This window comes from Tenrec ecaudatus, chromosome 18 (assembly GCF_050624435.1).
Source record: "Tenrec ecaudatus isolate mTenEca1 chromosome 18, mTenEca1.hap1, whole genome shotgun sequence".
NCBI classification, from domain to species: Eukaryota; Metazoa; Chordata; class Mammalia; order Afrosoricida; family Tenrecidae; genus Tenrec; species Tenrec ecaudatus.
In genome coordinates, this window is record NC_134547.1 from 4,396,560 (window position 1) to 4,413,191 (window position 16,632).

Consider the following 16,632-nt stretch of genomic DNA (forward strand, 5'->3'; position numbering starts at 1 on the left):
TCTCTCTGCTTCATCTTCCTGTTAACAAGCTACACGGAGCCATGCTGATGGCATCCAGAGCCCTGGAGATGTGTCCACCGCCATTGGATCCACAGGAGTTCCACCCACCTACCTGTGATCTTCATGTTAGTGGAGAGGTTACACTCGGGGGCTGTGGTTAGGAGACAAGTCAGGACGTTGAAACCCAAGAGGCTCCACAGCCAGAGACCTGGTGCTCTGCCTCCACACGACTTACAGCCAGGAAAACGTGGGGAGGGGGATGGGAGGAGTTCCCTGCCAACCCAAGGGGCTTCCAAGAGCCAGAATCAATAACACGAACTCCCGGATTCCCAAGAGCAACCATCTCACCTGCTCATTCAGCAATGATTGAGGCTCCAGTCCTAGGGGAGGGCCCAAACTAACCCCACGGACGAGAGTCTGTTCTCATAATGACTCTGTAGAGCACTGTTTCCCAACGTCAGTGATCTCGTCCCTGGAGGGGTGCATTTGGAATGACTGGGAGTTGAAGCTGCAACAACAGATGCCTACACTTTTATCCTGCACGATCAGCTTGAGTACAGACGTTTTTCATTAGGTGATGGGGGTGCTCAATCTTTTCTTTTTTTTTTTTCCTTCTGAAATGGGGACGGCAGGACAAATACGTTTGAGGACCTATGCTGTATAAGTTTTCCCACATGATAAATATTTATGGGAACAGACAGCCTCATCTTTCTTCCCTGGAGGATGGTGGATACCTTCCCGGAAGAGGGCAGTTTCATATTTCTTGGAGGAGTGGCTGGTGGTACCAACTGCAGATGTTGAGGTTGGCATAGGACCCCTATAGGGTTGTGCAGACTGGGAGCAGAGTCTTACCTTGCTGCCTCGGAGAAGACTGGTGGGTTTGAACCTCAGACGTTGCCATTCGCAGTCCAATACTTATCGTACACCAGGCTATAAACCCAAACCCATCCAGTGGATTCTGAGTCACAGTGAACCAACAGGTCAGGGTAGAGTATAACTCTATGGGAGTAGAAAGCTTTGTATTTCTCATGTGGAGTGGCTGGTGGTTTCGAATTGCTGCCCTTTTGGTTAGCAGCCCAATGCTTAACCACTACCCCCCAAGGGCTCAGATAGTGACCCTCCATAAGGCTCCCCAGACTGGACATTATTCTCATGTTTATTCAGAGGAGGATGCTGGTGGGTTTGAACTGCTGACCTGAGCGGCTGCAGCACTACCACGACCCCTCCTAGAGGTAAGTTCTCCACCCACCTTGGTAGCCAACCCTCCCTCTTGGACTGGCAGAGACGTGTTTGAAATAAATTTTATTGACGTTTCTGTCGCTATTTACATATGATACACGGTAAATAACAGAGCCAGGCCCCCCACCCCACCCCCTTCCCTGCCCCCAGCGCCCCCCACCCCCCAGCCTTGTTAAAAATCGCTGCGTAAAGACAGATTAATTGCTGCGGCCCCCTCCCCCCAGCCCCCTAAAATGCAAACTAAAAGCCTCCCATCCCTCCCTAGCCCCCCTCCCCCCCACCCACGGGGGCCATTCTTGTTCCGTGTAAGACAAAGACTCTGTGCTGCCTCAACCCTCCTCCCCTAATGAGGGGGAGTGGGCAAGTTTCTGGTGAGCCTCTCCCCCCTCCACACACTCCTTATCTGTCCAATGGGGTGGACAGGGCCATTGAAAGAGGCCAGATTTGGGAGGAGGTGAGGGGTCTGAGAGGAGAAGCAAGACTTGGATGAAGTGGGTGCGCCAGAAAAAAATGGAAGACTTGAGGATTGGGGGGATCCCCGCTACTGCCCCTCCCCCCACGGGGCCTCGAGGGAGAAGAAGCTGTCACAGAAGTGTAGTGGATATGGCATGGAGTGGGGGTCGCCCTCCATCCTTATTGGGGGTGCAGTTCTGAATTATGCCTAATGACGCACATGGGGAGGTAGAGTTAGGGGAAGAATAAATGAAAAAGGCAAAAGCAGTTATGTGGGACCCCGCACCCCGCCGAAAAGGCAGGGGGCATTCGGGGGAGAACAGAAATAAGATGGGGTATCCCGGGGAACAGAAAACCGGGAAGGGGGGGAAACTAGGTCCTGCCCGCCCTCCAGCGCTGTGAAGTGGGGCAACAAAGACCCTAACAGCACCCCGAAGCTGGAGGGTCAGGAAGGACGAGGGGCCTGGCCTAGATGCCAGGAGAAGGTCCCGCCCGCCCGGGACAGAGGGGATTGGACGGATGGCCGCTCGGTGGACATTAGGGGGAGAGTGGGGGACTGGCAGAACCACCCCCTGCTAGCCCAGCACACTTGCAGTGAGGAAGGAGCTGCTGGAGCTGATTGTCCCCGGACTCTAGTGGGCAAGGTGGGCTGGCCCCCAAAGGGTTTCCGAAGCTGGAATTCTTTCCGGAAGCAAACGGGTCACATCTTGCCCGCCGTCTTCCCGGGACAAGCCCAATGCTTAACCCGCTGTGCCACCTGGGGTCTTTTCTAGGGAAGGAAGGGGTGGGCCACAGGGAAAGGGGCGGGTCTTCCATCAAGTCAATTTCCGCTCACGGGACAGGGTAGGGAACTACCCCTGTGGGTTTCGGAGGCTGTAAGCCCTTATGGGAGCAGAAAGCCAGCCGTCTCTTTCTCTTGAGGAGCTGCTAGTGGATTTGAACCTCTGACAGTGCGGTTAGCAGCCTAATGCCTAACCCACGGTGCCCCCAGGGCTGTTGGGGGTGGGGGGAGGAATAAAGAGTCAAAACTCAAACTCACTGTTATCTAACTCGATTCTAACTCATAGCGACCCCGTAGGACGGGGTTGAACCACCCTTTTGGTTTTCTAAGACTATACAGGGTCGCAGCCTCTTTACCGGATTACGAAGCCTCATCTTTCTCCCGTGGGGCGGATGGCAGTTTCGAACTGCTGCCCTTGCTGATAGCAACCCAACGGGTGACCGCTACACAACCAGAAAAGGGGGAGGAGCTGGAAGAGGAGCGGAGCTTGGAGCTTGCGCCCCACCCTGTGGAGGAGGAGCCCCGAAGGACAGGGTTGCAGCACGGGGAGGGGTGGGTGGGCGGGTCAGGGCGTCCCTGGGCGGGGCCTCAGCAGGGCGAGGTGGAGATGTGCAGGTGGTCCGGGTACTTGATGGCGGGCGGGTAGTTCTGAGTCATTTGGATGGACACGTCGCTGGAGATGTCCGAGGGGCTGCGGCCGCGGCGCCAGGCCTCGGGCTGCAGAAACTGGCCCGAGTAGTCGGAGCAGTCGCTGAGCCGCGGGCGGTAGAAGGCCGGGTGCGGGCGGTACATCTCCTCCTCCGCGTAGCGCTTGGTGAACAGGTACACGGACATCACGCCGGCCCCCTGCGCAAGGCACGGTCAAAGGGGCGCACGCGACCGGGCCCCGGAACCCACGACTCCAAACGCCTGTCTGGCAGGAGTCCTGACCCCCCCAGCCCCTCCTCCCTCAGAACAGGAATCCTGACCCCAGCCCTCCTCCTCCCTCAGAGCAGGAGTCCTGCCCCCCAGCCCTCCTCCCTCAGATGGGCACCTCTTTGAGCAGGAAGGAGGAGGCGGCGAAGGCGAAGGACCAGCCGTAGCGGTAGTGGAAGTACTGCTCGGAGCTGCTGGGCCTGTTCATGACCTCGTCGTTGATGCTGGAGATGTACAGGACCAAGCCCACCACCAAGGAGAGTCCTGCAGGAGCAGAGCTGGGCTTGAGCCATTGCACTGACCCCGCGCCCTGCTTCCACCCCAGCCCACCCACACCCCCTGCCCGCCTTCCCCTGCCCCCTCCCCTGCTCTGTCCCGCCAACTGCCAGCCAGCTCTCCGAGTTCCTGGTATGCTGGAGAGGCTTCCCTGGTGGCACAGAGGTTACAGCAGTCAGCTGCAAACTGCCGGTTCACTGCACTGGAGACGAGATGAGATAGTTGGCTTCCTGAAAATTGGGCAGCCTCTCCGGAAACCCTATAAACTCCAACCAAACGCACTGCCGTCGAGCGGATTTTGACTCACAGCCACCCCTAGAGGACAGGGTAGAGCAGCAGCCCCTGTGGGTTTCCGAGACCGCGACTCTTTAAGGGAAGCAGAAAGTCTCATTGTTGTCCCGCAGAGCGGCTGGTGGTTTTGAACTGCCGACCTTGCGGTTAGCAGCCCAGTGAGTGGCCAGCGGGCCACCTGGGGCTCCCTGGGGAAGTCCTATGCTGTTCTGTAGGGTTGCTAAGAGTCGGGATGGTTCTGGTTTTAAGAACATGGAGATGCATGCCTAGCAGCCCTGGTTGCACTGCAGGCTAAGCGTTCGCCAACCCAAAGTTCAGCCCCCCCCCACCCGCTGGAAAGAGATGACAGCCCTGTAACCTCTGGGGACCGGTTCCGCTCTGTCACCCGGCCAGGGTCACAGTCAGTAGACAATGGGCATTGATGGGTGTTCAGGGGCTTGGCCACAGGGGGAACCCCGAGATGGACCAAACCTGTTGTCCCAGAACCCAGCCTTCCTGACCTGGGCAAAATAGGACAGACCGCATCTGTCACCACCTATGTGGGTGACAGGACTGTAAGGGAAATTGTTGTTGGGGGGTGTCCAGAAGGGGCATCGAAGGGCAGGAGGGCAGAGTGAGTTCAGGAAAGCCCACTGAAATGAGCATAACCCCTGCTCGACACCTGGGACACTGCTGCCAAGCCAATTCTGATACATGGAGACCTTCGGGAACAGACTAGAATGTTCCATGGGATCCCCAAAGCTGCCTATCCTTATGGAAGCAAATGGCCTCATCTGTCTCTTGAGGAGCGGCTGTTGGGTTTGAACTGCTGACGTTGGGGTTGGCAGTCCAGCGCTCCACCTCTGGCATCACCCAACCAAACTCACAGCGACCCCCTCCTAGGGCAGGAGGGAACTGCCCCTGTGGTTTCCCAAGGTCACACATCTTTCTCACTACCATTGTGTCAATTCGGAAGCCCAGCGGACACGGTGGAACTGTGGGTTTCCAAGACTGTAACTCTTTATGGGAGGAGACAACCTCATCTTCCTTCCCTGGAGTGGTTGCTGAGTTCAAACTCCTGACCCTTGTGACTAGTGGTTCAACCCTTAACCCGCAGCGATACCAGGACTCCTAAAAAGAGAGACACAGCTGGTGGGGGGTGGGAGCCCCCCGGCCTATAATTATTGCCTACAGTGAGAGTAATAGGGAAGGATCCAAGGAGTGGGGCACTCCTTGGGGGACATATTGTTGATGGCTCAGTGGGTTATGCCTCTCACCATGAGGTCGCAGGTTCTAATCCACCAGCAGCTCCATGGGAGAGAGGTGGGGGCTTTCTGCTCCTGTAAAGAGTTAGAGTCATGGTAACCCACGGGGGGGGGGGGGGCAGTTCGTTTGACTCTGCTTTGTAGGGTCGCTGTTAGTCAGAATCCACTCGATGGCGGCGAGCTTGGTTTTACTATTGCAGGAGCTCTGAGGAGCTCTGGTGGCGCTGGCGCTGGTGTTGGACTGATAATCTCCATAGTCCAGTGGTTCAAACCCACCAGCACTCCATGGAGAGAGAGAGAGAGGAGAGAGAGAGAGAGAGAGAGAGAGAGAGAGAGAGAGAGAGAGAGAGAGAGAGAGAGAGAGAGAGAGAGAGAAGAGAGAGAGAGAGAGAGAGAGAGAGAGAGAGAGAGAGAGAGAGAGAGAGAGACAGAGAGAGAGAGAGAGAGAGAGAGAGAGAGAGGAGAGAGAGAGAGAGAGAGAGAGAGAGAGAGAGAGAGAAGAGAGAGAGAGAGAAGAGAGAGAGAGAGAGAGAGAGAGAGAGAGAGAGAGAGAGAGAGAGAGAGAGAGAGACAGAGAGACAAGGCCGTCTGCTCCCGTAAAGATTGGCAGTCTCTGAAATGCAGGGGGTCATTCTGTTCCATCCTACGGGGTCGCTAGGAGTCAGAATCGACTTGATGGTAATACGGTTTTTGAGACTGACAATACTTATGCAACCGGACCAATATTTTAAGAGCTCAGAAGATTAAAAATCAACAAGGATGAGAAAAAGAAAGGAGCAAACATCAAAAATGGGTTAGAAAAAGAGAAATAAACGAACCTGAACTAACCACGACATCACCAGGGCGCCGTTCGTGTTTTTTTTCTTCTTCTTTTTAACTGTTCTATCAAACCAAATAATCCACCCCCACCCACCCACCCCCAGCGAAACTGGAGTCAGCATTGACCACAGCGCCCCCAAGTGCTCTAGAGTGGAACTGCGCTCCCTGCGCTGACAGGCTGCTTTTTCGGCCCCAGAGCGGCAAGACCTTTCTTTGGCGGCACCTGTGGGTGGGCTAATACCTCTTACCTTTGACTAGCAGCCGAGCATGAGTATAGGAAACATATGGACTACCCAGGGTCTCGTGTGTGTGTGCGTGTGCGTGTGCGTGTGTCTATGTGTGTGTGTACGCATGCGCACGCAGGTGTGTGCAGGTGTACACGCAGGTGCGTGGAAAGGAAACAGAGAGACCAACTTGGCAGAGTTCAGGCTCTCAGAGAGGATGCTATGCTATTTTCTGCGGCTTGGTGGTAGGTTTCCCTAATTTCCCCCTCAAACAACAACATACATATGTGGCAAAACAAAAGCGCCATCTCAGGGCTGGTTCTCCCCCCTCCCCCCCTCCAGGACTGTATATTGTTTATTGGCAGTAGAGAGGGAAGTGCACTTCCACAAGGCAGAGAGCCTGCACACAACAGTAGAACTGGTCCTTCGAGTTTCATATACATACATTTTTTTTCCTTTTTAAAAATCTCTATGGAAGCAGACAGCCTCATATCTCGGTGGGTTTGAACTGCTGAGCTTTGGCTTGGCAGCCTAATGCTTAACATACTAAGCCAAACAACCACCCAACTCAAACCTGCTGCCGCTGAGTCCATGCGGACTCTGAGCGACTCTATCGGACAGAGCAGCGCTGCCCCCCTGTGGGATTCCAAGACTGTGAACCTTTGCTGGAGCAGACAGCCTCATCTTTCTCCCGTGGAGCAGCTGGTGGGTTCGAACCACTGACCTTGAGCTTAATAGTCCAGCTCATAAACCCTCTGTGCTACCAGGGCTGGTACAGGCTTTCTGCCTTGAGCACCGTGTCCTTTCAGGATCTATGTGGGTTCACGTAAGACAACAGTGCTCCCAGAGCTTAACTGCATAAATAATTTTTAAAAGTCATTTAAAAATTATAACAGCACCCCAAGGTCTTAAGAAGTCCAGACCGGTGGAAACTAGAGGCTTCCCTGAGAATATCACCCTGGGATGTGCTTTAGCCCTTTTAAGACAGTTTATTTTGTGCTTTGAACTCTTCCATTGAAACAGAAGAGTTTCAGTCACGGAAGATGTTTTGAATGAAATGGGAAAAAAACTGGTGTTTGGTTTTTTTTTTCCCCTGAGGTAATATGGATTTTGATACAATTAGCGGGACACAATTTCTGAGGAGTCTCTGGGGTTGGTGAGATGAGATTTCTGGTCAGTGACAGGCTGTCAGTGATTGAGCTTGGGGTGTATGGGGGGAGCGGAAGTCAAACGTGATCTGTGGATGTTCAACTGCCCGTGAACCTGTTCCACAGAGCCTCCTGCACTGTCCAAGGGTTGACAATGTGTGTGTCCATATGGTACGAACCCTCTGAAGAACAATTCTGTTGTTCTTCCGGTGGTCTGTGGTTTATACCAACCCATCATTCAATGATATCAGTTCTTCTTTTTCCTTTGGTGCCGAAATCCTGGACATCAGTTCTTCAGGGCAATATTCTTGTTCCCATAGTGGGGTTGCCGTGAACTTTTGTTTCCCCATCCTTTTCAGACGGCAGCTCGAATCTCTGGTTGGTCTTTGTTGACATACTGCTGCAACCATTTTTGAAATTATCTTCAGCAAGATTTTCCTTGTATATGGGGGTACCCTCCAAAATCTGAATTTTTTCTCCCAAAGCTATGTATTCAAGGTTGTGTGTGTGTGTGTGTGTGTGTGTGTGTGTGTTTAACAAAACAGCCTTATCATTCAAAGTACTCTCCATTACATGTGATACATTTGTCAAATCGGTGATTCCATTCTTGGAAACGTTTTTCAAACTCACCTGTTTGGATGGCTGACAGCACCTCCCTCGTTTTTGTTTGTTTTTTTTTCCCTCCACCTGTTCTATGTGATCAAATCGCTGTCCTTTCATGTCCCTCTTCATTTGAGGGAACAAAAAGAAGTCACAGGGAGTGAGGTCAGATGAGTAAGGTGCCTGAGGCAAGAAAGGCATGCTGTTTTTTGCCCAAAACCAGTGTACTGAGATGGCTGCATGAGCAGGTGCATTGTCATGGTGGTAAAAGCAGTTCTGTCTGCCACAAATCAGGCCTTTTTTCGTCGTGCAGTTACACAATTTTTTCAGAACCTCTAAATAGGAAACTTGATTAGCAATCTGACCTGGTGGAAAGAACTCCAAATCCACTATGAGTTGACATGTTCATCCCTTCGGAAAGTTGACAGACATCCAGAACGAAGTTTGTCATCAAAACATTTGTGCACTTGAGTTTTTCCCATTGCACTGTTCTTGTAAGTTGTGTTCAACATCACAACCGCTTCTGCACATTCTTCCCGAGCAGGAACCAAAACTTCACAGCCGCACGCTATTCTCTTAAATCAGCCATCACAAAACATGAGGTGCGAGCAAAAATGCTTTTACGAAATATATCACAGTGATCATAGAGAACCTTTCCGGGTGGTATCACTGGGTGCACTAACAGAGTGAGTTGCTCAATACTCACCTAGCAGGGCAAAATTCATACTACAAAAGCTTTGCTCCTTTTGTCGCAATTCTGGGTTTTTCTGGTGTGTGTGTGTGTGTGTGTGTGTGTGTGTGTGTAGTCCTTTGTATGTGATATGAAGGATATTGGTAGATAACTTCCACAACCTGTTGGATCACGTTTCCTTGGAATAGGTGGTCCCTTCCAGTTGGTTGGCCAGGTTGCTATCTTTTCAGATTTCTTGACATAAACAGGAGACTATTTCAGCACCGCATCATTTTTGCCGGAACTCTGCCTCCAGTAGTTCGCCCATTCCCGGAGCCTTGTTATTCTCAGTGCCTTCGGTGCAACGTGGACTTTCCCCTCGGACACCGTCAGGGTGTGGTCATATATCACTTCCTGAAATGGCAGGGCGTTGGCCAGCGCTTTCTGGTACAGTGGCTCTGTGTGCTCCCCCACCCTCCCTTTTGCTGCGCACCTCATTCAATAGGTCGCCCATAGGATCTTTCATTACTGTATTGTAAAGGGAGCCCTGGATAATTTTTCTTTCTTTTTCCTTCAGTTGGTTCAGATGGAGAAAGGCTGAGAGAGCTCTTCCCTTTATTTTTTTTCTAGCTCCAGGTCTTTGTGTGTTTTGTTCAGATGCTTGGCTTTGTCTTTGTGGGCTGCCCTCTGAGGTTTTCTGTTCAGCTCTGGTACTTGGTCGTTTCTTCCATTCTCTTGCTCCTCGATGTTCGGAAGCAAGTTTCCGGGTCTCTTCTGACACCATATTGGTCTTTTCCTTTCTTCGTGTGTGATGGTCTTGATATCATCCCACAGTTCTCAGGTCTTCTGTCATCAGTCCTCAGTGAGTCAAATCTTATTTGCGAGATGTTCTCGGAATGCAGGTGGGACGGACTCAAGGTCGTATTTTGGCTCTCGGGAGCTTGTTTTAGTCTCCTTCGGCTTCCACGTGAGCTTGCATAGGATCGATGGAGGGCCTGTCCCACAGTCAGCACTTGGCCTCTTGTTCTCAATGACGGACTCGAGCTTCTGCGCGGTCCCTTCGCACATGACTAGTTGATTTGATTTCCCTTCATTCCGTCTGGGTCCATGGTATAGGTGTCTTGCCTCTTTTTGTTTTGCTTTAAAAGTACAACAAATACATTGTTGGTCTTGCAAAATTGGATTAAGTACTCTCTTGAGTCAATTTCCTACTTCGATATGTATTGATCTCATGGCTTCATTTCCAGCTTTGGCCGTCCAATCACCAGTAAAGCCCAGCGCATCTAAGTTGCATGTTTGATCCATTTCAGCTTGAAGAAGTGGTGTGTGTGTGTGTGTGTGTGTGTGTGTGTGTGTGTGTGTGTGTGTAGCTCTTCAGTGTCTCCAACGTTGACATTAGTGGTTGGCTCATAAATCTGAATAGCGGTCTATGATCTGGTCCTCCTTGTAGTCACATGGTCGTTGTCTTGTCACAGACAGTGTTGTACTTCAGGATGGATCTCTAGAACTTCTTTTTGACAACACACGTGATGCCAGGCTTCTTCAATGTGGACATAATGGGAGACCATGGATTTGTCCAACTCAAAGTGGCCGGTACCGGACAATTTCCGTTCACTGAAGCCTAGGATGTCCTTCTCCGAGCATCCTATTTCTGACAATAGGATCACAATAGAGATTACAGGAGCCACTGAGAGCAAAGCTTAATAAATGCTGGGGACTGGGCAGAGAGATTGGAACCCTCATGTACCACTGGCAGGACTGCAAAACTGTGTACCCCCATGGAATTTAGCATGATATTTCCTCAAACAAATGGGAATAGAAATAGCTTTTTTTTTTAATCGCACTGCCATACAGTCAATTCTGACTCCCAGCGACCTGATAGGACAGGGTGGAACTGCCTCTGTGGGTTTCCTGGACTGCGGTGCTTGACGGGAGTGGAAAGCCTCACTTTTCTCCTACAGAGTGCCTGGTGATTTTGAACTGCTAACTTCAAGTTTAGCAGCCCAACTCATGGCTCATTCAGCCGCCACGGCTCAACCCAGTGATGCTTCTATTCAGTAGAAAGCCCTGCAGCACCAACAGACAGATGGTCACCCAGGTGTGACAGCAAGATTCACCATATCGAGAAAATGAAAGCAACCTCCTAAATGCCCACCCGTGGAAGGCTGGAGGAAGAAACTGGTGCCACGCAGGAAGGAAGGAAGGAAGGAAGGAAGGAAGGAAGGAAGGAAGGAAGACAACCATGGGGTTTACTGAGAGATCCTCACTCTTTTGATAGGAGGATCTGTGCAGTTAGGTGTAGTATGTTGTGTGTGTTACATTCCACAAATGAAAGCGGGAGGGGGCGGGGATGACAACATATTCCAGTATCTCTCAGAGGTGTTATGTCTTGGAGCTGAATTGTATGCTTCTCTGTGTTTTGGTCTCTGAAACCCAGGGTCGGTGAACTAAATGGGCAGCAAGTTGAATAAGGGGTTTGGGGGAAGGAGGGTACAGCGGAGGAGGTGGGGTGAAAGGGAGACTTTGTCAAGGGGGCTGTGTAGAAAGGGGGTGTTTGGAAACTGGTTGTGGTAGCCATTATACCACATTCTACTTGATGCGATTGAAATGCGGACTGATAGAGGTACTAAATCCCAACTACTAACTTTTAAAATGGAGAAAAAAATACGTAGAATGAATAAAATTTAAGCTAAAGAAGAAGCTAAAGGTCACTGCCCCCAGCATCCTTACCCATCAGACCTAGACGCTGGTCTAGTCTCATTGCCATCGAGTCCCTGCCTACTCACGGCGACCCTACAGAACAGGGTACATCTGCCCCCGGTGCGTTTCTGAGGCTGTACCTGTGAAAGGGAGTAGAAAGCCTCTTCTTTCTCCTAAGGAGCGGCCGGTGGTGTCAAACTCCTGACCTTGCTCAGGGCTCGAGAGACTGGTCTACAGGAACCAAAGCTTCTTTCGTTTCCTTTTCCTTTCGGTTTGAAATGGGCCTGTGTGTCACCCAAGGACCTAAGTCAGCGTCCACGTTGCCTTTCTTCCTTTTGATAACCACATGAGCTCCTGGGCCCAGTGGTCAAAGGAGGAGGGGAAGGAACGTGGAAACCGACTGTGGTGCTTGTGTGACGTGCGCGCCATGCTCATTTCCCGCCAGAAGGAAAGGGAGGCAAAGGCCCTTGGGTCCACCGGTGACGATGGAGCGTGACTCTCGCCAAAGCACAGTGGTGACACCGGGCCACCTCCGGACAGGGGTGGATTTAGAGCCAATCAAAAAGCACACCTACTGCATGAGACCACTGTTATATAAGGGGGCTGAGTGTGTGTGTGTGTGTGGGGGGGGATCAAGATGAAAGGCTTCATCCCAAAAGAAAGAGACTTTGATGGTTACCAGGGGGTGGGAGGGGAGGCAGTGGGCTGAAGGGGGTCATAGGTGGGGTGTTCGGCAAACAGCAGCTCTTGAGTCATCTAGGGGTCAGGGGTGGCTATGTGGCGATGGACATTTGGCTCTGAAACAAAACCGAATCACTTCAAAGGATAGTGTTCACATACTGATGATCTCATTTACATATGTATCTATTTATATATATATATAGTTACACATGTATGTATGTATGTCTTTCGAGTTGTTGAGAGGGACTGGATTGGCTCTTTCGTCTCAATAGTGTGCCTACCCCTGGTCTAGAGGGTCGAGAGTAGACAGTTGTGACCCGGGTGAAGGGAAAGAGACTATCCTATAAGAGGGAGGGGAGAGGAAGTAAAAAAAAGTGGTGGCCAGGACCACTTACTGGGATGTTGGATCCATTGTTTAAAGTGTTGAAATAAATAAATTAATTTTTAAAATAAAGAAATAAAGCATCGAATGCCAAAAGGATCATCTGAAATGTAAACCCGACCTGATTCACAATAAAAAGTTTATATATATGTATATGTGTGTAGGTATATAGTATATATGTGTGTGTATTGGCATACGCACATATATTTGCATGTGTATATATACATATATATTCATGTATATATAAATTATAAGTATATATGTTAAATATGTTATATATAATATATTTGTGTGCAGGTATATAGTATGTATGTATTGGTATATTATATATACATACTATATATATAGTATTGTATGGAACTGATACAAATATAAAAGATGCCCCGCTCCATTGTCATGCCTTGGTGAGTCAAAATCAACTAGACTGCATGTAACCCAAACCAAGCATTATTAATAGCCAAGGCATGGAGATGGGATTGGGGGAAAAGACAAAAACCGAGAGGTTTCCCGGATGAAGGACTGATTTTTTTTTAACTTCAACAAATAAAAGGCAAAGCAGAAAACAAAACAGACATACAGGATAGGGACCAATTGAGAACCAAGAGGGCTGAAGGGAGCGATGCGCTGAACGCACGAGTGGAATTAGAATCCTGATTGGCAACAAACTATGTATAAAAAAATGCACTTGGGAGACCGGTGGGAGAGGGGACTCTCTCCCTGCTTGGGTATTAGGCACACTTAAGCCGTTCTTCTTCATCGTTGCAGCGGGATTAATGGCGTGTGGTTAAACTAAAGAGCATTTGTTTATCTTTAACTAGTAAGGGATGCCTGTCTTGCGTCCCTTTAAAGCTCTATGTCTGCAGGTGACGGCAGTTTGGAGACTGAGGCTCGCTTGATCCCAAGCCGTGGTATTTTCAGTCGCCTCGTACGCATGTGCGCTGGACAGTGAATAAAGAGGACTGGCGAGGCACCGATGCACTGGCACCGGGGTGCTGGCGAAGAACGTCCAAAGTTCCGTCGGACTGCCAACAGAACAAGCACGGCTAAAGCAACCAAGGCTGAAGCTGAAGACGGTGCGGAGAGGCTGCGACTCTGCCACACTGTGGGAGGGCCTGGAAACAGGTCCAGGCATTGTGGAAAGGGGATATGGCAGACAAGGGGGCATAGAAGTCCCATAGGATCTAGCAAGATCTCTGCTGCTTACACATCCCAAAGAAGTCTGAGCTATGGCATGAACAGACAGGCACTCCATGGCCATTGGCACCATTCACAAGAAGGTGGGAACCCCCCACATGCCCATCAGTAGAAAGACGGATAAAGAGATGTTGGGATGTAGACACCATGCGATGTCCTGCGTGGCTGAAAAACAATGATGAAACTACAGAACATCTCACAACAGGGATGGGGCCTTGTGGTAGTTACATAATCTAGTGTCAATTTGCATGGATTCACAGTGAAGGGGTGGAGTCTAGCTTGCCAATCAGGCCATAGCCAATGAGGCTTCTGTGTGGGCATGGCCTTCTCTTGAGGATTCTGGGAACTCCTGTATTCCTCCTTGGAGGCAGGAGACAGACTCTCTCTCTCTCTCTCTCTCTCTCTCTCTCTCTCTCTCTCTCTCTCTCTCAGCTTGCTCCCTGCAAGACATCCCTTACTCCCTGAGAGACACGTGGCACTACTACACTAGCGCCCTGAGCTGGAGGAGCCACGTGGAGACCCCTGCAAGCGCTGAGATGCTTACAACACCACTGGATCCACAAGACCTCCCACCCACTGGCCTGTGGTTTTCCTGCATTCGGTGTCAATTGCATGTGTTGCCTGAGTCTGATTGGTATTGGGCATATGGGATAATATTGAACTTATGGACTTGATCTGGACTGGGCTGGAAAATTTTCTCAATATTCAATTGCTCTTGTACATAAAGCTCTTTCCCATACACATAGGAGTGTCTATGAATTGGTTTATCTAGTCAATCCAGACAAACACAGGCCTGGAGACCGTTGGCTGAGGGAAGCTAGTGAATCTCCACGGGACAACTATTGTATGAGCCCACTGCTCTACAGGGAAACACCAAGACAAAGCCTTGCACACCAAAGGGAACACTCTTTGGGGGTTCCCAAGGGAAGGAGGGCATGGGTGGGGAGATGAAGCAATGGGTTAGAGAATTGACAGGTAGAGGGAGAGTGGTGGTGGAAGAGAATGCATGGGGGGTGGGGGACAGGGGGATATCTGGTTTGAACCATTAAATGCAGGGTTGGTGTTCTGAAATGTGAATACCCTAGCCAGACCTCATTCACAATGAAAATGTTATTTTACAAAAGAGCATGGTCAAGATAGATGACCCCTCAGAGACAGTGACAGGAGGAAGGATTATTTGAGGGTACAGAAAGTGGGGGGGGAGAAAGGGAGAGGGGAGTTGATAGCATTGATCATTGTACAACCCTACCCAATGAAATTTGACAACAGAACCATATGGGGAGGGAAGGGATATATTGGAATGAGTAAGATACATCGATAAAAATATTAATTCCCAAAATAATTTTTAAGGGAGCATGATTCGAGTCTCTCAAAGATGCCTGACACTCCCATTGTTGACACATGTGACTGGAAGGGGACAGAGTTCTTCTGGGAAGAAATGGGAACGTTGCCTTCAAAAATATAGAGACTGAAGTGGAGGACCTGCCTAGAAAAATAGGTCCGCGTTTTGATGTTTTTGTTTCATAAAAAAGGTTCTATGATTTTTGTAGCAATACAAGAGAAAGCAAATAAGCAAATGTGTCTCGGAAGAAGTACAGCCAGGATGCTCCTTAGAAACAAAGCCAAGATGGCGCGACTTCGTCTCACGTGCATGGGCATCGTATCAGGAGAGGCCAATTCCTGGAGAAGGACGTCTAGATTGGTCAAGTAGAAGGGCAGCCAAAAAGAGGAAGGACCTTGGCTGAGACGTACTGATGTAACAACAGGCTCAAGCCGACCAACAAGTGCGAGGATGGCAGTGTTTGGTCCTGATGTACATGATAACACACGGGTTGGGAAGTACACTAAGAGTTGGAGCCAACTTGATCCCAAACAGCACCATCTCTCTGTGATCCAACCAACTAGAACAAGAAGTTTAAAGTGTCCCTTGGGGGGACACAGTGGGTTTATGCCAGTGGGGGGAGGCATGGCTTGAAAAACGAGGGTCAGAATGGTTACACAACCAGGGTCAGAATGGTTACACCTCACTGAATTAAATGCACAGAAATGATGTGATTTGCCTGTGTTGTACTGTGTGCATCCTCAACAAGAAAACTAATTACATGCCCCCCCCCTTTTAAAAATAAAGAGTACTTATTTCTCAGAGCAACTGTCACGGTATGATGCTGAAGACTCTCCAAAACCAAACCAAACCCCCCTCGACTCGATCCTGACTCACAGCTGCCCTGTGGGGCACAGGGCGGGGCTGACCCTGGATTTCCGGGGCTGTTGCTCTTTACTAAGGGAGTAGGAAGCCTCTGGTGAAATGGAGGAGGGGCTTATGGGAAACGGCTGGCAGCTGATTCTCCCAATGCAGATGATGGTTGAAATCGAGCGATGGGTCTATGCGGGATTTCATTATACTAGCCCGTGGTTTTTGTAGGTTAGAAAGTTTTGCAAGGAAATCTATTTCATGTCGATGTGTTTTTTGTGTTTGTTTTTTTAAGGTGGGGGAACTATTCCAGATGAAAAGAGATTTGGTTGTTGTTGCTGTTGTTTTACCCTGACTTGTCGTGTGTTTTCCGGTATATAAAAACCAGGGTGGGTGCACCTATAGGGACAGTAACTGGTTTAATGGTTTACTGTGGGGGATGTAGCGGGGGTGTAAGGGGGAGGTTGAGGAAAATGGGGATCTGGTGGCAGTGGGTGCAGGAAATGTTCAAGAACGGATTGTGGTGATGATTGTGTAACTCTTTAGGATGAGACCCGACGTTTATGATCTATATGTCAATAAAACTATTTATAACTCCCCCCCCCTCGAGGGGGACGAATAAGAGAACTGTGGGTGAAGGGACACCTCAGATGGTGTAAGATATGATATCTATATAATTTATCAAGGGTTCACGAGGGTGGTAGGGTGGGGGGGGAGGGAATAAAGAGGAGGTGATATCAGCGGGCTTAAATGGAAAGAAAATGTTTAGCTAGCATGATGGTGGCGGCATTTATACAAGTTCACCTGATGCCACCGATTGATGG

The 16,632-nt window shown here is 50.0% G+C and overlaps 1 protein-coding gene across 1 annotated transcript in view; it reads right to left on the reverse strand.

The window, feature by feature from the left end:
• Positions 1-1,525: 1,525 nt before the first annotated feature.
• Positions 1,526-16,632, reverse strand: part of CACNG7 (calcium voltage-gated channel auxiliary subunit gamma 7) — a 35,615-nt gene continuing 20,508 nt past the window's right edge. The window contains exons 5-6 of the mRNA XM_075537112.1: positions 3,507-3,652; positions 1,526-3,319 (exon numbers count right to left, since the gene is read on the reverse strand). Coding sequence (XP_075393227.1) covers positions 3,062-3,319; positions 3,507-3,652 — 404 coding nt within the window. The 3' untranslated portion in view covers positions 1,526-3,061. The remainder of the gene's footprint in view (positions 3,320-3,506; positions 3,653-16,632) is intronic.